At 37.1% G+C, this 26,980-nt stretch overlaps 1 protein-coding gene and 1 pseudogene across 4 annotated transcripts in view; both read left to right on the forward strand.

Moving 5' to 3' along the window:
• Positions 1-26,980, forward strand: part of PCCA (propionyl-CoA carboxylase subunit alpha) — a 550,597-nt gene that overhangs the window by 313,422 nt on the left and 210,195 nt on the right. For all 4 annotated transcript variants that reach the window (XR_011163584.1, XR_011163585.1, XM_069064183.1 and 1 more), the window contains 2 exons: positions 3,707-3,817; positions 19,018-19,120. Coding sequence is in view for 2 of the 4 variants with exons in the window: in XM_069064183.1 (XP_068920284.1) it covers positions 3,707-3,817; positions 19,018-19,120 (214 nt within the window). In the remaining 2 variants the exon portion in view is untranslated. The remainder of the gene's footprint in view (positions 1-3,706; positions 3,818-19,017; positions 19,121-26,980) is intronic.
• On the forward strand, positions 7,498-10,851 carry LOC138142999 (peroxiredoxin-1-like; annotated as a pseudogene).

The following is a 26,980-nucleotide window of genomic DNA, read 5'->3' on the forward strand; positions in this document are numbered from 1 at the left end:
CAAGAATTTTAGAAATGGGCAGGTTAGAAAGTATAGGGATCTACTGGAACCCGTTCTCCCCTCCCAGCCCTCCTCTCTAAGAGTTTGTGTGTGAAAGATAAGAAGAGTTTAGGATACTGGCTTGAGTTGGAACCATAGAGTCTATTGCTTTTTTTTGAAAGGATGAGGGAGATGTAGGTACATTTGTAGGTTAGAGCCAAGGAACTAATGGGTGAGTAGCAGTTGAAATTTATAGAGGGATGGACATTGTAGAATGAATAAGCTTCTTGGGAATTGGGAGATGAGGTCCAAGTCTCTTGAAGGATTAGAGTTGGCAAGGAGAAGAACTACTTCATCCATTATGACTGGAGCTAATGAGAAGAGAAGGAAGGGTAATATTGAGGTGATTTGAAGTGTAGAATTGGTGAAGTGTTCCTTATGATGTCTTCAATTTTTCTTTTTCTCTTTTAAAATGATTTTATTGATTTATTTTTTATTTTTTTAAATTAAATTTTGTTTATTTTTAGTTTACGTCATTCATTTCCACAAGATTTTGAGTTACAATTTTTCTCCCTATATTTTCCCTACCCGCCACCCCAAAACAGCGATTCCACTGTATACCCCCTCCCCCAATCTTCTCTCTCCTATATCCTCCCCCATCCCTCCTCTGACTTTCTGGTAGGGCAAGATGGATCTCCATACTCCAGTGCCTTTATATTTTATTTCCCAGTTGCATGTAAAAAAAAAAATAGAGTATATATTTTTTTTAACATTTGATTTTAAAAGTTTGAATTCCAGATTCTTTCCCTTCCTCCCTCATCACCCTAGGAAGATAAGCAATTTAATATAGGTTGTACATGTGTAGCTAAACAAAACCTTTCCATAGTGGATATATCGTGAAAGACTGACTATATTTCCCTCCATCCTATCACGTCCCCACTTGTTCTATTCTCTTCTTTGGCCCTGTCCCTTTTCAAAAGTGTGTGCTTCTAACTACCCTCCCCCAAACCTGCCCTCCCCTCCATCATTCCCCCTCTTACCCCCTCTCCCCCTACTCTCCTGTAGGATGAGATATCCTATTTAGTGTGTATGTCATTCCTTCCCTAAGCCATATTCAATGAGAGTAAGGTTGACCCATTCCCTTTTGCCTTCCTGTTCTTCCCCTCCATTGTAACAGTTTTCCCTTGCCTCTTCTGTATGAGATAATTTACCCCATTCTGTCTCTCCCCATCTCCTCTCATTATATTGCGCTCTCATCTCTCAATTTCACCTTTTAAGTATCATCCCTTCCTATTAAATTGGTCCTGTGCTCTCTATCTATGTATACCTGTACACATATATCGACACATGTATTCATATGCTCATATGCCCTCCTATATGGACATGTGTATGTATACATACATATATGTATGCTGCATACACACATATATGTGTATATGTATATTCCTTTCAATTATCCTCTGGTTCTAAAATATCAGGGCAGTTTTCCTTGAGAATTTCTTGAAGAATGGTTTCTAGGTCCTTTTTTTGATCATGGCTTTCAGGTAGTCCAATAATTTTTAAATTATCTTTCCTGGATCTATTTTCCAGGTCAGTGGTTTTCCCGATGAAATATTTCACATTGCCTTCTATTTTTTCCTTTGTTTGGATATATTTAATAGTATCTTGATTTCTCATAGTCATTAGCTTCCATTTTCTCCAGTCTAATTCTGAAGGAATATTCTCTTCAGTGAGCTTTTGAGATTCTTTTTCCATCTGGTAAATTCGGCTTTTTAAGGCCTCATTGGCTTTTTGAGCCTCTTTTGCCATTTGAGTTAGTCTATTTTTTAAGGTGTTATTTTCTTCAGTCAGGTTGACTTGCTTTTCATGATTTTCTTGCATCATTCTTATTTCTCCTCCCTATTTTTCCTCCACTTCTCTTATTTGGTTTTCAAAATCCTTCTTAAGCTCCTCCACGGCCTGTAACCAATTCATATTTTTCTTGGAAGCTTTAGGTGCAGGATTTCTGACTTCATTGTCTTCATGCTGTTCCATGCTTTGATGCTTTTTGTCCCCCAAAAAGAAATCTAAAGTTGGATTGCTGTGCTTGCTTTGCTTCATTTGCTTGCTCATGTTTCTACTCAGTTACTTGACTTTTTTGCTTTTTGCCACAGTAGAAATCTGCTTCCAGAGAGGAGAGCTTTTTTTTTTCTTTTTGAAGGGCAATTGGGATTAAGTGACTTGCCCAAGGTCACACGGCTAGTTTTTGTGTTAAGTATCTGAGGCTGGATTTGAACTCAGGTCTTCCTGACTCCAGGGCCAGTGCTGTACTCACTGTGCCACTTAGCCACCCCAGAGAGGAGAGCTTTGTCCCAAATCGCTGGGGTTTTCACATCTGCTGGAACTATTAATTGGGTACCTTCTCTGAAGCTTCCACAGGCTCTGGCACCTGGTCACACACCCCAGGACCTTCACCCAAGACAGTGATCCAAATCCAAGCAGGTTAAAGCAGGAGCAACTACCCTTCAGAATGGTTGCTTGGTCCCTCTGCAGTCCTCAGGCCAGGAGCTCTGAAGCAGCCATGCTGCAGTGGCCACTGCTCTTCAGCCGCTTCTCCCTCCGGGGGCAGTGGCTGGACCGCACTTTCTGTCCCCCTGTTCCCAATGTCCACACTGATCTTTTACTTTGCCTTTGACATTTATGGGTTGATAATTTTTCCATAGCTGCTGATGATCCACTCTCCCCAATTCCCTCCAGCTGTGACTGGTTGTTGCTGCTCCACTATGATGGACTCTTCTTGCTGGCCTGCTGGGCTCCCTTCAGTGGGAGATTGGTTTCTCTCTTTAACTTTGTGGGTTCTGTAGCTCTAAAGTTTGTTTAGAGTCATATTTTGTAAGTATTTGAGGTCATTTTGGGGGGAGCTCACAGAGTTTTCCTGCTTCTATGCCACTATCTTTGCTCTCTACTCTATTGATTCATTTTTTACATCACTAAAATTCCCCTTCCCCCAAACATCCCAGAGAGTCATCCCATAGAACAAAAAAATTTTAAAAGACAAAAAAAAGAGAAAAATTAAAATAACTCATATATTAAAAAAATCTGAAAATATGTGTAATATACCACATCTTGGCAAAGGGTGGGGGTATGAGTGTTTTTTCATATCATTTCTTTGGACCCATGCTTGTTCCTTATAATTTTGCAACATTTGCTTTTGATTTCTTTTAATGACTTTTCTTTATATTTATATTATTTTCACTGTGTATATAGATTTTTTGGCTCTGCTTACTACACTCTGCATTATTTCACACAGCTCTTTCTGTACTTATCAGTATTCTTCATATTTTACAGCATAGTGATATTCATTCATATGTCACAATTTGTTTACCTATTCTTCATTTGATGAGTATCTACTTTGTTTATAGTACTTTGCTATTGCAAAAAGTGCTGCTATAAATGTTTTGCTGTGGATGGGGACTTTCTTATCTTTCAGTTTGCAGTGAAATATGTGTTCATGTCTTGATTGGTATAGTCTCTAAATGATTGCATTTAGATAGCAAGGAATTATTACATTTTCTAAAGGACAGCCTTATTTTAAAGTAAGTACTTGAATTTGTGTCTGAATTTCGAAGAAGGAAAGAAACTTCTTAGAATTCCTTCTAGTTTATAATATTATTTAATTTCTTAGGAATGATAATGTTAAAATCCTGTGAGTAATAATCTTCTAATTGTAATACTATTTTCTTTTTAGGTGTTACACATAATATTGCTTTACTTCGCGAAGTGATCAACCATAGACGTTTTGTTGAAGGAGACATTAACACAAAATTCCTCTCTGATGTATATCCTGATGGTTTCAAAGGTTTGTGTTTATGGAAATATTTTTCAGATATTACTTGTTTCCAAATAATTTTTTGCAAGTCATGAGTTTTTCTCCATTTAAAAGTTATATAATTTCAGTCAAAACATCTGTTAATTTATAATATTCAGTTAAAAAGTACCATTTAGCATTTTGAAACATTTTGCATGGTAACATTTAACATATTTCTCAAATTTGGCTTATCGGAGAAGTAACATTTAGCATATTATATAGTCAAATCAACAGTTGTTTTACTTACATATTCACATTAGGAATGTTCAGAAAACAAAAGAAACAGAAAGGCAGCTCAGGTTACCAAATGAAGACCTGTGTTCAAATGCTACCTGTTGCATATCAAGGCTGCATGACCTTTGGTGAGTCTCTTAACCTTGGTGCTACAGGGAATCTCTGACTTTTAAGTTTCAGAGCAAGTGCTACAATTCCCAGCCTGGGCTTGGCATGGGGATGGCTTCTTATTGGGAGTTTTATGTATCACTGAAATAATAATTAGTATCAAAAATAAGAATAAAACACTAGGAAAGTATAATTTCTTCAATGTACTTTTGAATATAATGTATTTTTAAGTGTTCTATATGTGTACTTGTATATCCCTACCCCAAGAATGTCTAAGTTCCTTGAGCTCAGGGACCTTACTTATTGTTTTCCCCATCTAGTTCCAGCCTACCTTTCCAGAATCCTTGGTCTTTGGCCCCATTCATACATAACACATTCTAGTCAAACTAGTCTACTTGATGTTTCTCATACACAGCCCTCTGTATTTTGTCTTGGGATCTTTGCAGTCACTGGCTTTCTCCCACACGTTGAAGGTACTCCCTTCTTACTTCTTTCTTTTGGAAACCCTAATTTACTTCAAAACTCAGCTTACCTGCCTCCTTCTACACAAAACCTTTCTTGACTGCCATTTGCCTCCCCCATCAGCAAGTGTGGTATTATGGTTCTGGGCTCTTCTATTTTGTTGCACTTGTGGAGAGCTTAACATCACTGCAAATTCCTAGATGTACACTTGGTATTGCTACGCTCAAGAAGACACGAGAAGGAGAAATTTTCTTTCCCATAAGAAAATTTGCGCTCTCTCTCTCTCTGTCTCTCTTTTTCTCCCCCCTCTCCTCTCTTTCTTTCTCTTTGTTTCTATCTGTCTCTGTTTCTCTCCCTTTCTCTGGAAAGCTTCCAGTTAGAGTACTTGTTTTTAGAATTTTCTGATCACATGTGCCCCACTGTATTAATCTCCATTAGTTTCCTTTCCCAACACTATTAGCTATGTGTCTTTCAAATCTGTACTGCTCCCCTCCCCAGTTTATCCTTTTGTTTGTAGGACCATAAATTATTCACCTATGTTCAGTTTAAAAAGGACCATGGCTGGGATATCTATTTCAATGCCCATGGTCTGTTTCTTCCCTTGGACAAACCGTAAAGATGCAGAATGATACCAGTTTTCCAACAATTTTGATATACTAAAGATGAAAGCTACTTTCTGTTTCTCACTTGGGTCCTTCTTCAGTGGTGTCCCGGGTTCTACCCCAGGCGAAGAGACCTTTTCATATGTTTTAGTAAGTCCTTGATGAGGCTTTCATTTCTGCAGGGACTTTCTGGAGGTCACTGAGGGACGATCTCAAGCAAGTTCCTGCTTTTATTCCACCATCTTGACTCTGTCCCCCTGCAGGGACTTTTTGAATAAAAAAATAACAAAAAACATATGAAGTATGGATTATCCAATACATATTTCTGAATGATAAATCTCTTAAGTGATTGTTTAACTTCCCCCACTTTACAAAAAACTGCTTGATATGTGATGCTTAGAACTTATGATGTTTTACCTGGTTTGAAGCATGGTCCTTCTTGTTATACTCTGATTTGGTTTTGGTTTTATTTTGCACCTTGTTTCAGGACCTAATCTAGTTGTTATGTCTTGTTTGAAGGGTTTTTGTCTTTTCTGTTTCAAGAATGAATAGTTCTGTGTAGTAGTGACTGGAGTTACAAACCTTCAGATTTTCACTATGGCTCTGGTTCTGTTGGAGCTGTTAGATAGTTCCAGATTTCCCACCTGGACAAAGTTGTCTTCTGATGTGTCTGAGGACTTTGGAATGGTTTTTCCTGTTCTGTTTGGTAGCTCCTTCTGTCTATCATTTGTATAGCTGGTTATGAATGCTTGTTATTTTCTTTTACCTTCCTAGTTTTATTTGATTACTGTGGCTGTCTCTATTGTGCCCCCAGATCACCATCCACCTCAAGGTCTAAGACCTTTCCCGGTAGACTGAACTTGTAGGGAGTGGGGGAAGTGGAGAGGCAAAGGGGACTTTAAAAGCCCTCCTAATAAGAAAGATACCAGCTTGTTCCAGCTCATTATAGATCTAAGATTAGTCAGTTTTAAAAATGCAGACTTAAAAAAAAATAACTGGAATGACTAGGAATTTTCTAAAGCTATATGAAAGTGTTCTTTAAATGGAGGGAAAGGGGTGGCCAGGTAGCACAGCGAGTAAGAGCTCCAGCTCCAGTGTTGAGAAGACCTGGAGATCAAATCCTGGGCTCAGACACTTAGCACCCACCCAGAAACACCTGGCCGTGTAACCTTGAGCAAGTTACTTAACCCCAATTGCTTAGGGGCGGCCAGGTGGCTCAGCGAGTAAGAGCACCGGCTCCAGTGTCGGGATGACCTGGATCAAATCCGGGCTCAGACACTTAGTACCACATCCAGAAATAACTGGCCGTGTAACCTTGAGCAAGTTACTTAACCCCGATTGCTTTAAAAAAAAAATAATAATAAATGGAGGGAAAACACCAAGGCAAGAACAAAATCTTTTTAAAGCCCTCAAAATGAAGATAATGTTGAAATCTTCTCAGAGTAAAATTGGATCGAGTACCAGAAAACTATTGTATTTGTAACTGAATGATTGCCAGCTAGGGGGTACAGTAGATAGAGCACTAGGTTTGGAGTCAGGAAAGTCTGAACTCTATTCTGACCTCAGACACTTACTAGCTGTGTGACTGTGGGCAAATCACTTAACCTCACTTTGCCTTAATTTCTCATTTGTAAAATGGGGACACCTTGGAGAAGGAAATGGCAAACCACTGCAAAGTTTTTCCCAAGAAAACCCAATGAACGTCCATGGGGTCATGTAGAGTCAGATGTGACTGAATGACTGAAAACCAACAACAATTTGTAATTGAATGCTGGCAGATGTTATTTTTTTCTTCTTAATTTGCAACATGTTTACCTATTCTCTTTTTTGTTGTTGTTATCATTCCTGCTGAGCAGTATAAAAAAAAGAAATAATTTTTATCTCCAGATTGTCATCCAGATTAACTTCTGAGATCAGAGTTGTATAGTGTGTATAGTACCAGAGTTTATAGATTTCACAGTCTCATTGCCATGAAGTGGTTTCTTCTTATTTCCAGGATCACATATAAAATCCTCAGGTTACCTTTTAAAGCCCTTCATAACCTAAGCTTTTCTTATCTCACCAGTCTTTTTACATTTTATTTGCCTCATTGTGATCCATTGACATCCGCCTCCTTCTTCTTCCTTACATATAGCACTTTTTAGAGAAATGGGCACTTTAAAAAAGGATGGAGTAGATGCGATCTTGGGTTGGAAGGCTTTAGTAGTTGGAGGGAAAGGGGAAAGACCTCCAATTGAAATTGGCGTTTCAGTTGACTCTTAAATGAAGCTAAGGATTCTGATACATAGAAATCAGTAGGGAGAGCATTACATGTGTAAGGGACAGCCAGTAAACAGGTGTGGAAATGGATGATAGAGCATTATATGCAAGAAGCAGCAAGTAGGCCAGTATAGCTGGACTGGAGAACATATGGAGGAAAATAATATGTATGAAGAGGAAAAGTAAGAAGGGAGCATGTTAGTAATAGCTTTAAATGTTAAACAATGGAGTTTTATTTAAACCTTGAGTTAATATTGAGCCACTGGCATTTATTGAATAGTGAGGGACTGAGTTAACAACATTAACTTCATAGTTTGGGAAAATCACTCTGGCAGCTGAATGGAAAATGGATTCGAAGAGAGAGATTTCAGGCAGGGAGACTAGTTAGAAGCCCACTGGTGGTAATCCAAGTATTAGAGACTTAAACTAGGTAGATGATCATGTGAATAGAGAACAGGAAGTGTGTTTGAGAAATGTTGTGGGTATCGAAAAGCAAGATTTGGGAACTGACTACATATATGGGGTAAGTGAAAGGGAAATATTGACACTAAAATTGTTAACTTTGGTGACAAATAGGATGCTGTTGTTCTCAATAGTAACTGGAAAGTTTGGAATTCAAGTGGGTTTGGGAATAAAAATATAAGTTCTCTTTAGAAAATGTTGAGTTTGAAATGCATATGGGGTATCCATTTCATAATATCCAATATACAGTTGTTGATATTGGACTTGGACAACCTAGGATCAGCTTACAAAAGTACATATAAATAACATAAAAGAGATGTTAAACCTGTACATGAATGTATGGTAGATGTTATGCTGGACAGACATATGTTTTAGGAATAGTTCAGTATATGACAGTCTAGCGATAAAGAAGTAATAGGAATTCCATGTCAAGAATGGAAAAAAATGGGGGTTCTCCAGATCCTCTTCACGTGTTCCTCCTTCCTCTGAGCTAGTCTGCGGAAACTTGCTGTTGCTGTCAACATGTCTGCTGGAAATGCCAAGATTGGGTACCCAGCCCCTAATTTCAAAGCTACCGCTGTTATGCCTGATTGGCAGTTCAAAGACATCAGCCTTTCTGACTAGTAAGGGAAATATGTTGTGTTGCTCTTCTACCCTTTGGACTTCACCTTCATGTGCCCTAGGGAGATTATTGCTTTCAGTGATCAAGTTGAAGAATTTAAGAAAATCAACTGCCAAGTGATTGGTGCCTCAGTGGATTCGTGCCTCTCTCACCTTGCCTGGGTCAATATGGTCAAGAAGAATGGTGGACTGGGAGCTGTGAATATCCCATTGTTGTCTGACCCCAAATGAAGCATTGCTCAAGATTATGGGACCTTAAAGGCAGATGAGGGATTTTCATTCAGGGGTCTCTTCATTATTGATGAGAAGGGGATCCTCTGCCAGATCACTATCAATGACCTTCCTGTGGGCTGCTCTGTAGATAAAACTCTTCGGCTTTTCCAGGCCTTCCAGTTCACAGACAAGCATGGTGAAGTGTGCCCTGCTGGCTGGAAACCAGGGAGTGACACCATCAAGCCTGATGTTCAGGACAGTAAGGAATACTTCTCCAAGCAGCAGTGAGCTGCTCTCTGTAGCCACGGATGGTCCTCTTCCTCCTCCCCCCCCCCCCACCCCATGGGGCCTGTGGATTTGTTAGCCACTGTCTGCAGGACAACTGTGCTTGATCTTCCCCAACCTTTCAACTGGAAGGTCTTTGTAGCAGGAGCCCAGGCAGTATGGGGTAGCTGGGCATGCCCTCTGCTCATGGGGCCTGACTCATCCAGATCCTTCCTCCCTCTCTCAGGGCAGCAGCCCACCAGCTGAGCCTGCCAGCTCTCTTTCTCACTCCTAATGACCGAGTGCTGTGTTAACATTGTACCACAGTCACCTCTTTGGGCTCAAGCCCATCTCATGTTTTGTAGCTCTATTAATCTTGTCCTAAGGAAAAAAAATAAAGAATGGAAAAAATGAAAAAAGCTAACGTTTTTCTAAGTACTCAAGGTAGGCTTTTATTAAGGCATGAATTTGTGATTTATATTGGTGTAAAATGGAAGATGCAGAGTTTGACAACTGTACTGGTACAGTGAAAATTCTGAAAAAAAACCAAACTGCCTCTTTACTTGATTTCAGCTGATTTTGGCAATGTAGATTCCTACTTTAAGCTCTTTCTCTAAACCATTACTTATTCAACAGGATGAATTGATGTTGAAACATGAACACAATACCCAGGAACTTTGTATTTCTAGAATTCTCAGCTGCACATTGGCTTTCAATTTAAATATTGGGTTATTAGTGTAGAACTAAAGAAGCAAGGATTTCAAAGGATCTGAAGAACATTTCATTCATTCTTAAAAGGTATAAAAGTATTTTCTTCAACATTCTATCTTGAAAAAGTAATTCTATCTTTTTGGAATACTTTGCATGTTCGACAAATATCTATGTTCTGATGCAACTCATCCTGTTGTTAGACAGCTCTAATTATTAGACAATTCTTTCTTCTGCTGAGCTGAACTTTCCTTTATTCTTTCTGACTTGTTTTGATTTTAAAGCTAGTGCTAGTTTTACAACTTTTGAAACAGTAAAAAATAAATCAAAGGTGATCTGTTACCTCTTCTAAGTGACAGAATATTAAATATTTGAAGGCAATTGTTTGCTCTCTCCTTATTTTTCTCTTTTCTAAGCAATACACATCCAGTGTCTTCAACTGTTTTTGAGTAAAAAAATTTGTAGATTCTTCATCATTCTAGTATTTATATTTTTAATATGTCCTAGATCATTGTAGTATAATAAGTAATCTACTTAATTTAATTTTGAACTTTATCCAGCAAGAGCAACACTGATTCCACAAATGTCTATGAAACTTTAAATGTTTAGATCCAGTGTCAGCTCCATATTGAACTATAGCTGTTTGAATTGATAAGTATAATTATAATATCCTCTTGCGATAGACTATTCCTAGAAAAAATTTTAAGGGATGTTTCACTGAGGTAGAAAAAGGACATACTTTTGACTTGTTGAAAATATATTTTAATATGTATGAATCTGCTATGATTTATTACTATATAAATATTACAGTACAAAGAGTTAAAGATGGATGCCCTTACATTTTTTTACTTTAAAAAATTTTTTTATTTAATATTCCATTTTTCCTTAATTACATGCAAAATGGCTGAACAAGTTGTGGCATGTGATTGTGATCTTTAACATTTGTCTTTAACCACAACTTGCAAATTCTCTCCTCTCCTCCCCCAGTTCCATCCCCCGTTGAGGAAGCAAGCAATTTGACACAGGCTATACATGTATAGTCATGGAAAACATCTCTGCAATAGTCATATAGTGAAAGAAAACATGCCCCTCCCCCACCCCCCCAAAAAAAGAAAACAAAGAAAGCAAAAAAAGTACACCTCAATCTGCATTCAGACATCATCAGTTCCTTCTCTAAGGATGGAAAGCATTTTCACCATAAACCTGTCAGAGTTGTCTTGTATCATTGCATTGCTGAGGATAGCCAAGTCATTCATAGTTGATCATCCTACAGCATTGCTGTTACCTTGTATAAAGTACATTTTACTTTGCATCAGATCATGAAAATCTCTCTAGGGTTTTCCTAAGGTATCCTACTCATCATTTCCCATAGCACAATAGCATTACATCACAAGCACATGCTGAAACTTTTTCAGCCATTTCCCAATTGATGGCCATCCCCTCAATTAACAATTCTTTGCTACAAAAAAAGAGCTGCTGCTTGGGTATAGAGATCCATATTACCCTACTGGAGAGTCGGAGGGGGGATGGAAGAGGATGTAGGAGAGAGCAGATTGGGGGAGGGGGTATACAGTGGGATCACTATTTTGGGGGTGGTGGATAGGGGAAAGATGGGGAGAACATTTGTAACTCAAAATCTTGTGGAAATGAATGATGTAAACTAAAAATAAACATAAAATTTAATTTAAAAAAAGTTGCTGGGGTGGGGCAGAGTCAAGATGGTGGAGTAGAAACAAGACTTTTCTGTGGGACTCTGTCTCCCATCACCTCCAATTCATGTGAAAGGTGACTCTGAAGAAACTTTGGAGCTACAGGACCCACAAAATGACACAAAAGAAGCTAACCTCCTGCTGAGGACAGCATGGCAGGCCAGCAGGGAGCAGCCAGTGCAGCTCTGGGAGCCTACCCCAGCCCCAAGTGAGCCAGAGGTTTTAGCCCCAGGGAGGCCTGACCAGCCCCTGGCTAGTGGGACTTCAGATCACCAGCAGCTCTGGCTGTTTCTAGAATTATCAACCTATAGATGCTAAGGACAAAGTGAGAGGTCAATGCAGTGTTGACTTTGGGATCCAGTAGTTTGGGAGTGCGGTCGGTCTTTATCCCCTGGAGGGAGAAGCCACTGAGGTGCTGCCGCTGTGTAGCCATCGCCACATGGAAGCTTCAGCTCCTGGCCTGCAGTGTAAGGTGACGAAGCAACCAGTCTGAGGGGTAATCATTGCTCTTGCTTTAACCTGCTTAGATCTGGATTGTGGTCTAGGGTGGAGGTCTTGGGGTGTGTGAACAGCTTGCCAGAGCGTGTAGAGGCTTCAGAGAGGGTACCCAACTAATACCTTCAGCAGCTGAGAAAACCCCAGTATTTGGGACCAAGCTCCCTTCTGGTAGCAGAGTCCTACTGTGGCAAAAAGCCCAAAAGTCAAGTAATTGAGTGACAACGTGAACAGGCAAAGGAAGCAAAGCAAAGAGAGCAACCCAACTTTACACTCCTATTTTGGGGACAAAAAGAATCAAAGCATGGAACAGGAGGAAGACAGTGAAGTTAGAACTCCTGCACCAAAAGCTTCCAAGAAAAATACGAGCTGGTTACAGGCCATAGAGGAGCTTAAGAAGGATTTTGAAAACCAAATAAGAGGAGAGGAAAAATTGGGAAGAGAAATGAGAACAATGCACGAAAATTATGAAATGAGAGTCAACAACCTGACTGAAGAAAATAACACCTTAAAAAATAGACTAACTCAAATGGCAAAGGATGCTCAAAAAGGCAATGAGAAGAATGCCTTAAAAAGCTGAATTTGCCAGATGGAAAAAGAATCTCAAAATCTCACTGAAGAGAATCATTCCTTCAGAATTAGATTGGAGCAAATAGAAGCCAATGACTTTATGAGAAATCAAGATACTATTAAACAGATCCAAACAAATGAAAAAAATAGAAGGCAATGTGAAATATCTCATCGGGAAAACCACTGACCTGGAAAATAGATCCAGGAGAGATAATTTTAAAATTATTGGACTACCTGAAAGCCATGATCAAAGAAAGAACCTAGAAATCATCCTTCAAGAAATTCTTAAGGAAAATTGCCCTGATGCTTTAGAACCAGAGGATAAAATAGAGGTTGAAAGAATCCACTGATCGCCTCTTGAAAAAGATTTCCAAAAGAAAACTCCTAGGAATATTATAGCCAGGTTCTGGCATTCCCAGATCAAGGAGAAAATATTACAAGCAGCTAGGAAGAAACAATTTGAATATTGTGGAATCACAATCAGTATAGCACAGGATCTGGCAGCTTCTACACTTAGGGATCAAAGGGCTTGGAATATGATATTCTGGAGGTCAAAGGAGCTGGGATTAAAACCAAGAATCGACTACCCAGCAAAACTGAGCATTCTGTTTCAGGGGAAAATATGGTCATTCAGTGGAATAGAGGACTTTCAAGCATTCTTGATGAAAAAACCAGAGTTGAATAGAAAATTTGACATTTCAGATACAAGAAGCAAGAGAAGCTTTAGAAGGTAAACGGAAAAGAAATCATAAGGAACTTATCAGTGTTGAACTATTTACATTCCTGCATGGAAAAACTATAATTGTAACTTGTAAAACTTTTCTCAGTATGACAATAAGTGAAGGGAATAGAAATGTGTGTATGTGTATATATATATATATATATATATATATATATATATATATATATATGTATATATATATATGTGTGTGTGTGTGTGTGTGTATGTATATGTGTATATATATACACAAACACATATATATGTCTATATAGGAGGGTATATTGGCGTATGAATACATATGTGAATGTGTGTATATATATGTGTACAGGTATACATAGAGGGCACAGGATCAATTGAAAGGGAAGGGATGATACTTAAAAGGTGAAATTAAGACATATGAGAGGACATGGGGAGAGATAGATTGGGGTAAAGTATCTCATATAGAAAGGGTAAGGGAAAATGATTACAATGGAAGGAAGAACAGGAATGAAAAAGGGAATGATTCAACCTTATTCTCATTGAATTTGGCTTAGGGAGGGAATGACATACCCACTATAGGGTATGGGTATAAGTTATCTCACCTTACAGCAGAGCAGGGGGGAAGGGGATGTGAGGGGGGATGATGAGAGGGTGGGCTGGGGGAGAGTGAAGTTGGAAGCACCCACTTTTGAAAAGGGACTGGATCAAAGTAGAGAATAGAACAAGTGGGAGGTGGGATAGGAGGGATGGAAATATATTCAGTCTTCTACAATATATTTACTATGGAAATGTTTTGCATACCTACACATGTACACATGTATATTGAATTGCTTATCTTCTGAGTAAGGGTGGGTGACAAGGGAGGAAGGGAATGAATCTGGAATTCAAAGTTTTAAAATCAGTTGTTTAAAATATATCTATATATACTATTATCCATATTATTTTACATGCAACTGGTAAATAAGATATACCGGCACTGGGGCATAGAAATCCACTGTCCCCTACTGGAAAGTTGGAGAAGATATGGGAGAGAGCATATTGGAGGAGGGGATATCCAGTGGGACTGCTATTTTGGGGTGGTGGGTAGGGGAAAAATGGGGATAAAATTTGTAACTCAAAATCCTGCGGAAATCAATGATGTAAGCTAGAAGTTAATAAATCCTTTGATTAAAAAATATTCTAAAAAATGTTGCTGAAAATTTTTTTTTACGTAGAGATTCTTTTCCTGTTTTTTTTATCTCTTTTGGGATACAGACCTGGCATATAGTTCCAAATTTCTTTATAGAATAATTCACAACTCTACCAGCAGTGCATTAATACCCCATTATTCCCATATCCCCTCCACCATTTGATATTTACCTTTTCTCTTCTATTAGTCAAACTAATAGGTATGAGGTACTACCTCAGAATTGTTTTAATTTGCATTTCTCCAACCAGTAATGAGTTAGAATATTTTTCATATGACTATAGATAGCTTTGGTTACTTCATCTGACAACTGTTCATGTATTTTGATCATTTATTAATTGGGGAATGCTTCTTTTATAAATTTGACTCAATTCTCTATATTTTTGAGAAATGAGGCCTTTATCAGAGAAACTTGGTTCAAAAATTTTATTTTCACAGTTACTGTTGCTAACAGTATTTCCCTCCATCCTATCTCCCCATCTCCCATTTATTCTATTCTCTCTTTCCTTTCACCCTGTCCCTCCTCAAAAGTGTTTTGTTTCTGACTGCTGCCTCTCCCAATCTGCCCTTCCTTCTATCTCCCACTCCCTACCTACTTCCCCCCCGCCCCATCTTCATCCCTGCCTACTTTCCTATAGGGTAAGATAGATTTCTATCCTAATTGAGTGTTTATGTTATTCCTTCTTTGAGCTAGTTCTGATGAGAGTAAGTTTCACTTACTTTCCCTCACCTCCCTTTTCTTCTCCATTGTAAAAGCTTTTTCAGGGCTCTTTTATGAGAGATAATTTACTCCATTCTACCTCTCCCTTTCCCTTTCTCCCAGTACATTCCTCTTTCACCCCTTAATTTTACTTTTTTAAAGATATTATCCCTTCATAATCAAGTCACAGGTGTGACCTCTGTCTGTATATACTCCTATTTTTGCTAATAATGAGAATGTTCTCATAAGTTACTGGTATCATCATCCCATGTAGGAATGTAAACTGCTTAACCTTATTAAGTTGCTTATGATTTCCCTTTCTTGTTTACCTTTTTATGCTTCTCTTGAATCTTGCATTTCAAAATCAAATTTTCTATTCTGCTCTAGTCTTTTCATCAAGAATGCTTGAAAATCCTCTATTTCATTGAATATCTACTTTTTTTCCCTTGAAGGCTTATTTTTAGTTTTCATAGGTGGGTGATGTAATGCTAGCTCCTTTGCTCTCTGCAGTATCATATTCCAAGCCCTCTGATCCTTTAATGTAGAAGATGTTATCCTGACTATGGCTCCATGATACTTGAATTGTTTCTTTCTAGCTGCTTACTATATTCACTGTGTCACCTAGCCACCCCCCTATATAATTTCTTGAAAGATGTCCAGGCTCTTTTTCTGATTATGGTTTTCAGGTAGTCCATTTATTTTAAAATTATTTCTCCTGGTTTTATTTTCCAGGTCATTTGTTTTTCCAGTGAGATGTTTTATGTTGTCTTCTATTTTTTCATCCATTTTATTTTATTTTATTGTTTCTTTGTTTCTCATAAAGTCATTAACTTTTCTTTGCTCAATTCTGATTTTTAAGGAATTATTTTCTTCATTGAACTTTTGTACTTCCTTTTCCTTTTGGCCAATACTACTTTTTAAGGAATTCTTTTCTTCAGTGAATTTTTGTGCCTCTTTCTATTTGGCCCATTCTTTTTAAAACAGTCTTCTCTCACTGTACCTTTTGCCATTTGACTTAGTCTTTTTTTTTTTAAGGTATTTTTTTCTAAAGTATTTTTTTGTGTCAATCTATTGACTTGTTTTTCATGATTTTCTCCTGGTTTCCTGGGTCCTGGGATGTGCTGGTGTGGCCAACACTGCCCTGCACTACTCTCACCCTGGTGCAACAGACCATTTCTTACTCTTACTCGCTGAGCCACCTGGCTGCCCCTTGGAATTACAAGTATTATACGAATTAGATATTCATTTCAGATTCTGACCTCTTCTTTAAATCCTTTGAGAACTGTAACATTTTGTGGAATTCAGTTGAATGAATTGAAAATATTTACCCTACTAAGTTTATTATTCATTCATACTTGACTAAAGTAGCTCATACTATTGAAATTATACTCCTCACTATACCTAAATATATTCTGACTCACAATAAATGATAAGAATTTTGATTTATTTTCAAAAAGATTTAACTAAGATTTAATTTTGTAGCATAGAGTTCTATAAACCACAGTACATTGTATCATTCCAGGGCCTTGATAGCAATAGATAAGAGCTGGTTTGGAGTGACCAACTCTATTTAGATAAACAGTTTAGTAGGTACCACTACTTGGATATATAGCTTCTTTTTTGTTTTTTTATTCTTACAGCCTGCTTCTTTACTAGACCAAAGAGATATGAAAAGACACACCACCTCTTTTAAAGATGTTGTAGGTTCATAAGTGTACATTGCACATATTTTTTCAAAGTTTTTTTGTTTTATTATTCAGCTATTTCGATTTTTCCCCATCTTTTTTTTTTTCTTTCAAAATATCTGTTATACTGGATAGCTTCCTAGGATCGAAAAGAAAATGGATACTGGGAAAAATTATGGTGATGTTAAAAAAAAGAACAAAACCAAAAATCACTCAACATATGATTTTATTTTCCCTTTTTTTTGAGGGGAATGTCAGGGCAATTGGGGATAAGATCACATGGTTAGTAAGTGTTATGTTAAGTGTCTGAGGTCACATCTGAACTCAGGTCCTCATGACTCCAGGGCAGGTGCTCTATTCACTATGCCACATAGCCTCCCCTATATGATTTTAGTTTTAGAAAGAAAGTCTTTTGCAATTGTTTGAGCAAGAGTTAATGAATATTTGTATTTGTGTGGTGAATGCTTTAGGAGAGAAGAGGACATATATGGTGTGTCCCAGAAGTCTTAGTCTAGTTTAAAGCTTTAACAGCTTTAGAAATAGAAATGCCACAGACTTATAGGAAATAACAATCGAAAGGTTACTATTTAAAAATTTTAAATGTTGACATGTTTCTAGTTATAACTTAACCTAACTTTCTTTTGCTATATGTACATTGTTCTGGTTCATTTATAGCTTAGAAAAAAAAAACTTTCATCATCTGCTATTCAGTGACTGATGTATCTCATAAGATGATAGGTTCTGATTTAGACATGTTTGCATTTTAGATAATAATTGGATATCTGCTTTGAGACCAATATGTGTTTTTGTATATACATGGCTGATCACCAAGCAAACAATGGCATAGAGAAAAAAGTGGGAGCCCAGGAGAGACCTTTTGGGAATTTATGTTTATTAAGTAGGTCAAGAAGAAGTGATTCAAGTGTCCTTAAGCCAAGGGAAAAGAGAACACCAAGAAATAGGAAGAGATAGCACAAAAAATAACCATGGTATCACCTGGGAATAGATCCTTCTATTTGACAACTTGATGGTCTTTAATGTTCTTTGAAAAAAGTTTCATTAGTTTGATGGAGAGTGAAGCCAAAATTGCAAAGAATTGAGAAAGAAATAGGTGGTAATGACATACAGGCTGTAATTTTATCACTTTTTTTTTTTTTTAGCCATTAGATAGTGAAAGGGGAGTTATAAAATAGGATGGTTTTCCAGCAGGATAAGAGGGAGTTTTTGTTTTTTTTTTAATGATAGGGGATTGTAGAGAGTAAAAGGCAAGATGGATAGACCACTAGATTTGAAGTCAGGAAAACTAGAATTTAAATCTAGCTTCAAACACTTAGTAGAGTAACACTGGGCAAGTCACTTAATATCCATTTGCCTCAGTTTCTTCACCTGTGAAGTGGCAATAATAGTAGAATGTACCTCTTAGGGTAGCTGGGAGTATCAAGTGAGATAATACTTGTAACTTGCTTCACAAAATTTAGTGTGCTATATAATGTCTAGCTGTCATCATCATTAAAAATGTGAGAAATAGGGGCGGCCAGGTAGCACAGCAAGTAAGAGCACCAGCCCCAGAGTCGGGATGACCTGGGGATCGAATCCGGGCTCAGACACTTAGCACCCACCCAGAAACACCTGGCCTTGTAACCTTGAGCAAGTTACTTAACCCCAATTGCTTAAAATAATTGTGAGAAGTAGGTATAGATAGATACTTAGGCCCTCTTTGGTTAAGGCACTGGATTAGTTGGGAGAGTATAGCAGATGATATAAAGCATGATTAGAGAGTGGTTAACATTGGAAAGGATAGTTATTACCTGAAACACATGGGAAGGAGCTAATTGGTAAAGTTTTAGTATAAGGAAGATTTGAATGAATGTTTTCTTGACTATAGTCTCAATTTCTTTGGTGTAGTAGAAAGTAAGGAAGATGTCTTTGTAGAGTTGTTGGGTATGAGGAGGTTCACACACTTTAAAAAAGGGAAAAGATCAAACAGTTTTTCTTAGGAATATATGAGGGATTTAATAATTGTTTCATATATGTTGTTTTTCCACTAATTAGAAAATTTTTGTAGACAGGAAGCAGATCTTATTGAATTCCTTAAATTACCTAGCACAATATTAGCATAGCAAGTGTTTATTTAAATAACATTTTTTTACATGACAATTGCATGTTTCTACAAATATTTAAATTATTCTTCCTCTGTTTATTTTTACTTCCAGGTCATAAATTAAATAAGACAGAAAAACAACAATTAATGGCTATAGCATCTTCTTTGTATCTGTCTTTCCAGTTAAGAGCACAGCGTTTTGAGGAAAATTCAAGGTATGATATTTTCCACAACTCAAATACACTGAAAAATATGATGATACTTTCTGCCATGTATCTATTTTCTACAGAATTGCTATTTCAAAGCATTTTCCTGGCATGACATTAACTCTTAAATTCTTAAAAGCTGTTCAGTGGAGAATATTAGCTCTAGTGAATGCCTATAAAGTTGAATTATGGTTGTAAGAATTGTTGTAGAGGTACTTCTCATATCATATGGTTCTGTCCTCTACTGCTTCGTCATGTTTAGATGAAATGAAAAGATAAGATTACGTTAAAAATAACTCACAAACTCTAGTTAGGAAAATTTCTAACATTTAGATAAAGTAGGCAATTTATCTTATTTTTGATAATCAGCCTACCTCCATCAAGAGACACCTTAAAAGAAGGTTGAGTGCCAGATGATAAAAGGTGGGATTTTTCACCACTGAGTTTTTTCCTTGCTTTGAGTATTTTGATCCCCTTTAGCTACCTTCAGAATCAGATGCTGATTACCCTCAAATTTGTGTTGTTTACAGAATAGACCTCCTTTCTGTACTGGGTCTAAGTGTTCTTCATATCTTTGTTTTCTTCAGTGTCACTTTTTCTTCCTCCTAGAACAGATTCTCACCTGTGGTATTAGAGTTCAAATTTGATGACTTTGATTCTAAAGACCTTTTTTAAAAAAAATAAAATCTTTACGCATCATTTCCATTTTCCATTGTTTATTACCTTCTGGTTCCATCCACAAATAGTATATTCATGATTTTGCTTAATTAAACCTGCTTTTCTTCAATTCCTTCTTAGATCTTTTGTCTTTTGCTTGAGATCTTACAAATGATTTAATACTGTAAACTAGGATAGTCCTTACCTAATATATTTCTCTATTTGGTAAGGTGATTAAATAGTTTGTTCACCAAGGTTGTTTCTATATTCTTTATCACATTAAGCTTTTTTTAAAAATTTCAGTTAATATCCCTTAGAATATCATTATAATCTAAGTTGTTGTCCAGCACCACTCATTTTCCATCAGCCCTTTGTTTGAATAAGTCACATTGGAGTTGCCTCATTTGTACATACCAGCTTTTCAGAATTACTTTTGTTGTTCTACTTTTTAATTTAATTTTTTCCTTGCACATCATTAAGAGATCACTTCCTGTCAGTTAAGACATAACAAACTTTATTTTAAGAATTATTATTTGTTATTTATCATAAGTGATGCCCCCTGACTTTTTCTTAAAAAATATTGATGTTTCTATGAATCTTCTTTGTAGACGATAGTCAAGAAAACAATCAAATAATAAACTTTTTTCCTAGCAAATATACAATTTTAAAATTTAGTTTTTATTAGTTTTATGTTGAAGATAAAAGTAGAGGTCCAGTTAATCAATTCATTAGACTAGTCTAAGCCAGACAGAAGTTAGAGAACAAGGATTAAAGTGGTTAGTCTTTTGATAGTTCTTTTGTAATCACAAATATGGTGTTTTACTCCTGATATTTATTTATTATTATTTCATATGATGTCCTATACATAATTTGTATCATTTTGAAAAGTATACTAATAGGACATTGTAACATAATACAAAACTGATTTGCTTATGCAAAACTGATTTCCCGTTACTTACATTTATTAGTACTACCGGCTTGTCGTGAGTTTCATAAAGTTCTACCGTGTTTCCCTGATAATAAGACCTATCCCGGAAGTAAACCCTCCCCTTACTGTGTAAGATTCCTCTAAAATAAGCCCTCCCCCGAAAATAAGCCCTATTGAGATTGCTACTGTAGTGAAGGTGATCCCCTGCGCTACACGCTACATTACGGTACCCTCTGTATGCACGGTCCCCCCTACCCCCCGGGTGAAATGCACGCTGCGCTCCGAGCTGCATCCAATCAGAGCTGCAGCAGTGAGCACGTCATCCTGTTCTTCCCCAGTGATTTGCTTGCTGGCGCCATTGAGAGCAGTGCCGCGGAGGAGAGCTGAGGCAGGACAACATAAGCCCTCCCCTGAAAATAAGCCCTCTGGTGTTTTTCTTTCCAAAAAATTAATAAGACAGTGTCTTATTATCGGAGAAACATGGTAGCTCTGGTGTTAGCAGTTCTATTTGAAGGCCTGTGACACAATTTTTCTTTTTTTTTACCAGATTATTTGGTTGATACTTGATGATGTAGGCCAATGATGAGGTTTTTTTAAAATTTTCCCATTCTTGGGTCCGATACGTTTATCAGTTGTTTATGAACACTCACATGTTGTTTACCAACCTATGCCACTCATATGCTTATCTTAATATTATAAAAGAAGCTATGAAAAACAACCATTAAAATATTTCATTATAAAATGTTAGTTTGATACAAAATGGAGTCAGTTATGTCAAGATGACAAACTTGATTCTCATGATAGATATTAAAAATGCATGAGAAACTCTTGTAAAGTACTAGAGAACTTTAGCTGTTTCCCCAAAATATCTATGTTAAACTACAAAAGAATATAAAATCCTATAAAATTATAAGAGATTTAACAGACAATTTTCAGAGCAAAACAATCAGATATTAAATCAGTTTGCTATTTTTTTCCTAAACGTAAATATGACATAAAGTCAGAAGTAGAAATACCTGCATTTTAGAAACCTTTTAATATATATAACTATATAGTTTTATTGTACTTCATGAATGTATAGTACTCCAAAACATGCTGAAAAAAGGATTGTCTTGCATTGAGTACAAAGAAGTACAAAGAGGCTGCAAATACACACACACACACACACACACACACACACACACACACACATATATATGTATGTATGTCCTAACTTGTTGTTGCCTTCAATATAAGCTTTCTTGTTTGTCAGCATTATTAGTCTTGCCCAATTTCCTTAATTCAAAATATTTTCAGGACTAAGAGGTGGGGCTATGATCAATGATGTGATGATCCATGAATTTATGTGCTTCAGTTCATTGTCAAGAACTCAAAACAATCTTGTGCATGAATGAAAGGTGACCAGATTCCTGCTTTGACCATTCTGGTGCATCACTTAAAGTTATCTCAGATACATTGTTGACATGCTCTGATTCTTGGTCATGTTACTTAGGAAAAAACCATTCATGGACCTTACTTTCTTGACCCCGCTGCCATATACTTAGAACCTGCATACCAGATTGCAGAAAGGTCCTGGCCAACAGTTGTGAAGCCTGTTAACACTAGTTTGAAGAGGAGCAGGAAAAATGGTGTGTGTTTATACAATTGATTGAGAGAAATGATTTGTTTGTTGGAGATTCTGAGTATTGCTATTGAATAACTCACATATGTACTCTTCTTCACATTGCCACTTTTAGCATCTGGAAATTGAATAGCAACCTTTTGCCTCTTGGGCTGCTTTCCAAGCCTGCTGCCTGTGTCATTTTGATCTGGATAGGGTCAGTCCAGAAGCAGTTGTGTGAGCCTATCCTAGGACAGAGATCAGGGGAACCCAATTCCTGGAAATTGAGCACCTCTTCCAATAATCCTTTATGAAATACCTGTGTGTGCTAGTGACTGGGGAGGGCAGGACAGAAGAGAAATAATCCCTGCCCCTAAACAACTTGCACTGTATTAAAGGTGATGGTATGCATACACATACACAACATAAATACTCAGTAATCCTAAGGTGAGGCGAATCGAGTAGGAACTGAAGGAACTAGGAATTTCCTCATGTAGGAAGTGGTGCTAGAGTCTTGAAGTGAACTACTAACTCCAGGAGGTGGAAGGAAGAAGAAAGAGAGTGCATTTCAGGCCTGGAAGCCTGCCCTCAAAAATCCCTAGAAAGGAGTGGAGGGATTTTGTGTGGAGAACATTAAAGAGGCCATGAGAGGCAACAGGAGGGAGACATACGTGATAAGGCTGGAAAGATTGGGCCCAGGTTGTGAAGAACTTTTGGTCTTTCTCCATTTTTGCTTCAGAACAGGAATTTCCAACATATTATTCACTCTTATTTCCCATATCCACCTTTGTATCAAAGGAACCAAGTGTCAAAGCATATTTAGGTTTAACTGGAAGGTTTTCATCAGATGCTAAATAGAATTTCTTTAGCTTCTCACTGACAATGATAGATGTTGAAACTTTGAGAGTTATTTTCATCATGATCTTTTCTGCAAATACTTCACATATACATTACTATAAGAGACAGAAACATCAAATGAAATTATGTTTCTTGGCTCTGTGTCTAGGAACAGGAAGAAAGAAGGGTTATACTGAGAACAGTGGTAAAAAAGCCCCAGTGTAGTGACTTTGGAAGTCCCCCAAGAGCTAAAATAATCAGTTGTAGTCAGCATAGTGCTATGGAGCTTAGACCAGGGGTCAAGGAAAACCAAGATCAAGGGTCTATGAGGTTTCTAACACTCTGTTCTTAGAAAATAGAGAAGGATATGAAAATACATTGTTAACCTCAAAGATAGATGCAGAGGAAACTGGTGGAGGTCAATGCAAGAACGCAGAGAACATAGAACAAAAACCAAACAGGGATAACCACTCCAACAACAAAAAATGGTAGGGGCCAGAGCTAGGTACTCCTTTAGAAAAGTAAGTTTAAAAAAATACCATCTAGTATCAAGAGTTTTTGTAAATCTAATTTCAAGACAGCTGAAAACAGTGAATCAAAGAAAAATAAATAGGTTTTCCACAAGGACTATACATGAAAATGTAGAATAAAGCAAGATATTAAAAAAAAAAAAACTCTGAATAGAAGAACTAAAAGGAAAATAGTCAAACAGTAAGCCTTACCCAAGTACTAGACTACTTAAAAACTAGAATAGACCTTACAAATCACTGACTCCATGGGATACCAAGTAATATTAAAACAAAATTTTAAAAAAGAAATTAAGGAGATGAATAGAGTTTTAGAAACGTTAGATATGAAAGACCTCTGAAGAAAAATGATTAGGAGGGGAACAAAATGTGAAACTCAAGGAATTGTGGAATTGAATCTTGTAAACTAAAAGTAAACATCAGATTAGTAATAAAAATAATAATATTCTCAAAGGTATAAAATAAAATGCATGAGATTACAAAGGAAATAGATTCTATTAAAACATAGTTATCAGAACATATATAATTAAAAAAATGAATTCATGGATCCCTGTTTTAGAACCTATAAACTGGAAGGTCTCCAAAGGTCTCAATAGGTTCTGCTGTCTTATGAATTTGTAATGAATTTGTTTGAAAAATAATATAAAAAAAAATAAAAGAAGGAACAGCTAGATGGCACAGTGGACAGAGCACCAGCTCTGGAGTCAGGAAGACTTTAATTCAAATTTGGTGGCAGACATCTCCTATTTGTGACCCTGGGCAAGTCACTTAACTCTGATTGCCCCAATAAACAAACAAATGAATAAGTAAATAGATGAATGAATGCATGAATGAATAAATAAACAATAAAGCCATGGTTCAGCCTAGGGCTATAGCTATACTAGAGCATTTAGGACATTGCCCTGCTTGGGGATACCCAGATCTCTAATTCTTTATATGCTTTGCAACTATTTTCATGTAAGTTTCTTGCCTAGGACTTTGTGTTTGCTGTAGGATCATAGATTAAGATTTGAGGTTCTTGAGCTGAAGGGTCTATGAACTGGAGAAAATGGTTTGTAATCCATGCATTTTATTTTGTGCATTAAAAGCTTTATTCTGAGAAGGGGTACATTGGTTTCACCAGACTGCCAAAAGCATCCAAGACAAAAGAAAAAGTTAAGAACCCCTGATTTAGAGCCAGAGGAAGGAGTGATGTTTCCTTTGGTCCTTTCCAACAACAACAAAAAACCCTACCACATTCTTCCCTAAAGAAGAGAAAGAATTGTTTTTTTTTTTAATTGACCCACAAACCTTCATTGAATCAAACTCAAATAGAAATAAGGTGCCTGTGATTGATACCTGTGGTACACAAAGTCCTTATATTTAGCACGAGGGATAAAAAGATAGATTTGCCACAAGGAGTTTATGTTTTTAAAAGGAAAAAAAGACATACATTAATACAGAAAAATCACCTAGCCTTTCTAGGTCTTGGTCTTCCTGTCTGTAAATGAAATAATTACACAAGTCACTGTAATGGAAATGCAGATTTAAAAATCTTCCTTGCCCCTAGGCCTTTCATAGGCTTAAGAGACTCTGAGAACTTTCCTTGATTTGAAAATATACTCTGCCCCCTAATAGGCTGAATGTGGTCACATGGAGCCTGTGGCAGGAGGCTTGGTTTTCAGAATGCCCGCACCTTGATGTGTGATTGGGCAGTTGGACAAGAGGATGGTTACATTCTCTAACCCAGGAGAAGGCTATATAATCCCTGATGTGAGGCTTTGCTTTGGGGCTTACTTTGAGAAGTGTTGTGTGATTTGACCAGATGAGACTCTGGGCAGCTGTTGTTGAGAGCTCCTCAGCTTTGAAAACCCAGATGTTGATGCTTCCCTCTCTGGTAACTGTGATTAGTTATGGATGTATGTAATGGTTGGACAGTTTGGAAGCCTGTCTGCTGAAATGTTCTTGTAACTTATGCTTGTAACCTCTGTATATTCTGAAGTTCAGGGTGCTGACCTTTTCCCCCTGAACTAGGTAAACAATATATGTTTGATTGATTAAAGTAAGCTTGTTAATGCTGCACTTCCCTGCCCCCAAAATGATTGGGAATAAAAAGGAGTATACCTTTTTTTCAGTTGTACATGGCATCTTCACAAAAACTGACCTTGAGTACCACATCTCACCAGTCAGATTGGCTAAGATGACAAAACAGGAAAATGACAAATGCTGGAGAGGATATGGGCAAATTGGAACACTAATGCATTGCCAGTGGAGTTGTGAACTGATCCAGCCTTTCTGGAGAGCAATCTGGAATTATGCCCAAAGGGCTATAAATACTTTCATACCCTTTGATCCAGCAATACCACTCCTAGGGTTATATCCCAAAGAGATCATAGAAATGGGAGAAAGACCCATATGTACAAAAATGTTTATAGCAGCTCTTTTTGTGGTAGCAAAGAATTGGAAATTAAGGGGGTGCCCATCAATTGGGGAATGGCTGAACAAGTTGTGGTATATGCATGTTATGGAATGCTATAAGAATATGGAATGCTATAAGAAAGGAGGAGCAGACAGTCTTCATATTTACCTGGAGAGGCTTAAAAGAACTGATGCTGAGTGAGAAGAGTAGAACCACGAGAAATTTGTACACAATTACAGACACAGCATATGTGTGATGACCAACTTTGATAGACTGGACTCTTCTCAGCAATGCAGTGATATAAGTCAATCCCAAAAGACTCATGATGGAGAGAAATATGTGCATCCAGAGAAAGAACTAGAAAGAAGTAAGTTTATATACAGGTGGAAGCAAAATACCTGATCTTTTTCCTTCTCTTATTTGGTTTTATGTCTTCTTTACCATTTTTCATTCCATCTGATACAATCCGTCTTTATAACCTGACTAATGTATAACGTGAAAGTATTTACAGATCCTATACTTGACTATATGCTGCCATGGGGGGGAGGGGAGGAAGGGGGACAGAATGTGAAACTCAAGGAATTGTGGAATTGAATCCTGAAAACTAAAAGGAAACAAATTAATTTAAAAAATAAATAAATAAGAAAAAAATAGGACCAAAAAATAATAATAATAAACAGTGGAACAATCTGTTCTGGCAGCCTAAAAACAAAAACAAAAAACAAAAAAACTGACCTTGAATTAGGGCATAAAAACCTCAAAACCAAATTCAGAAAAGCATAAATATTAAACGTACCCATTTGAAACCATAATATAATAGAAATAACATTCGATAAATGGCTGTGGAAAGATTAAAAAGTAACTGGAAACTATAATCTAATCAACAATATTGTGCAATGACTAAATATAATAGACTTAGCTC

This window comes from Petaurus breviceps, unplaced genomic scaffold (assembly GCF_028583685.1).
Source record: "Petaurus breviceps papuanus isolate PSGF00001 unplaced genomic scaffold, PetGlider_PUasm1.0 90625, whole genome shotgun sequence".
NCBI classification, from domain to species: Eukaryota; Metazoa; Chordata; class Mammalia; order Diprotodontia; family Petauridae; genus Petaurus; species Petaurus breviceps.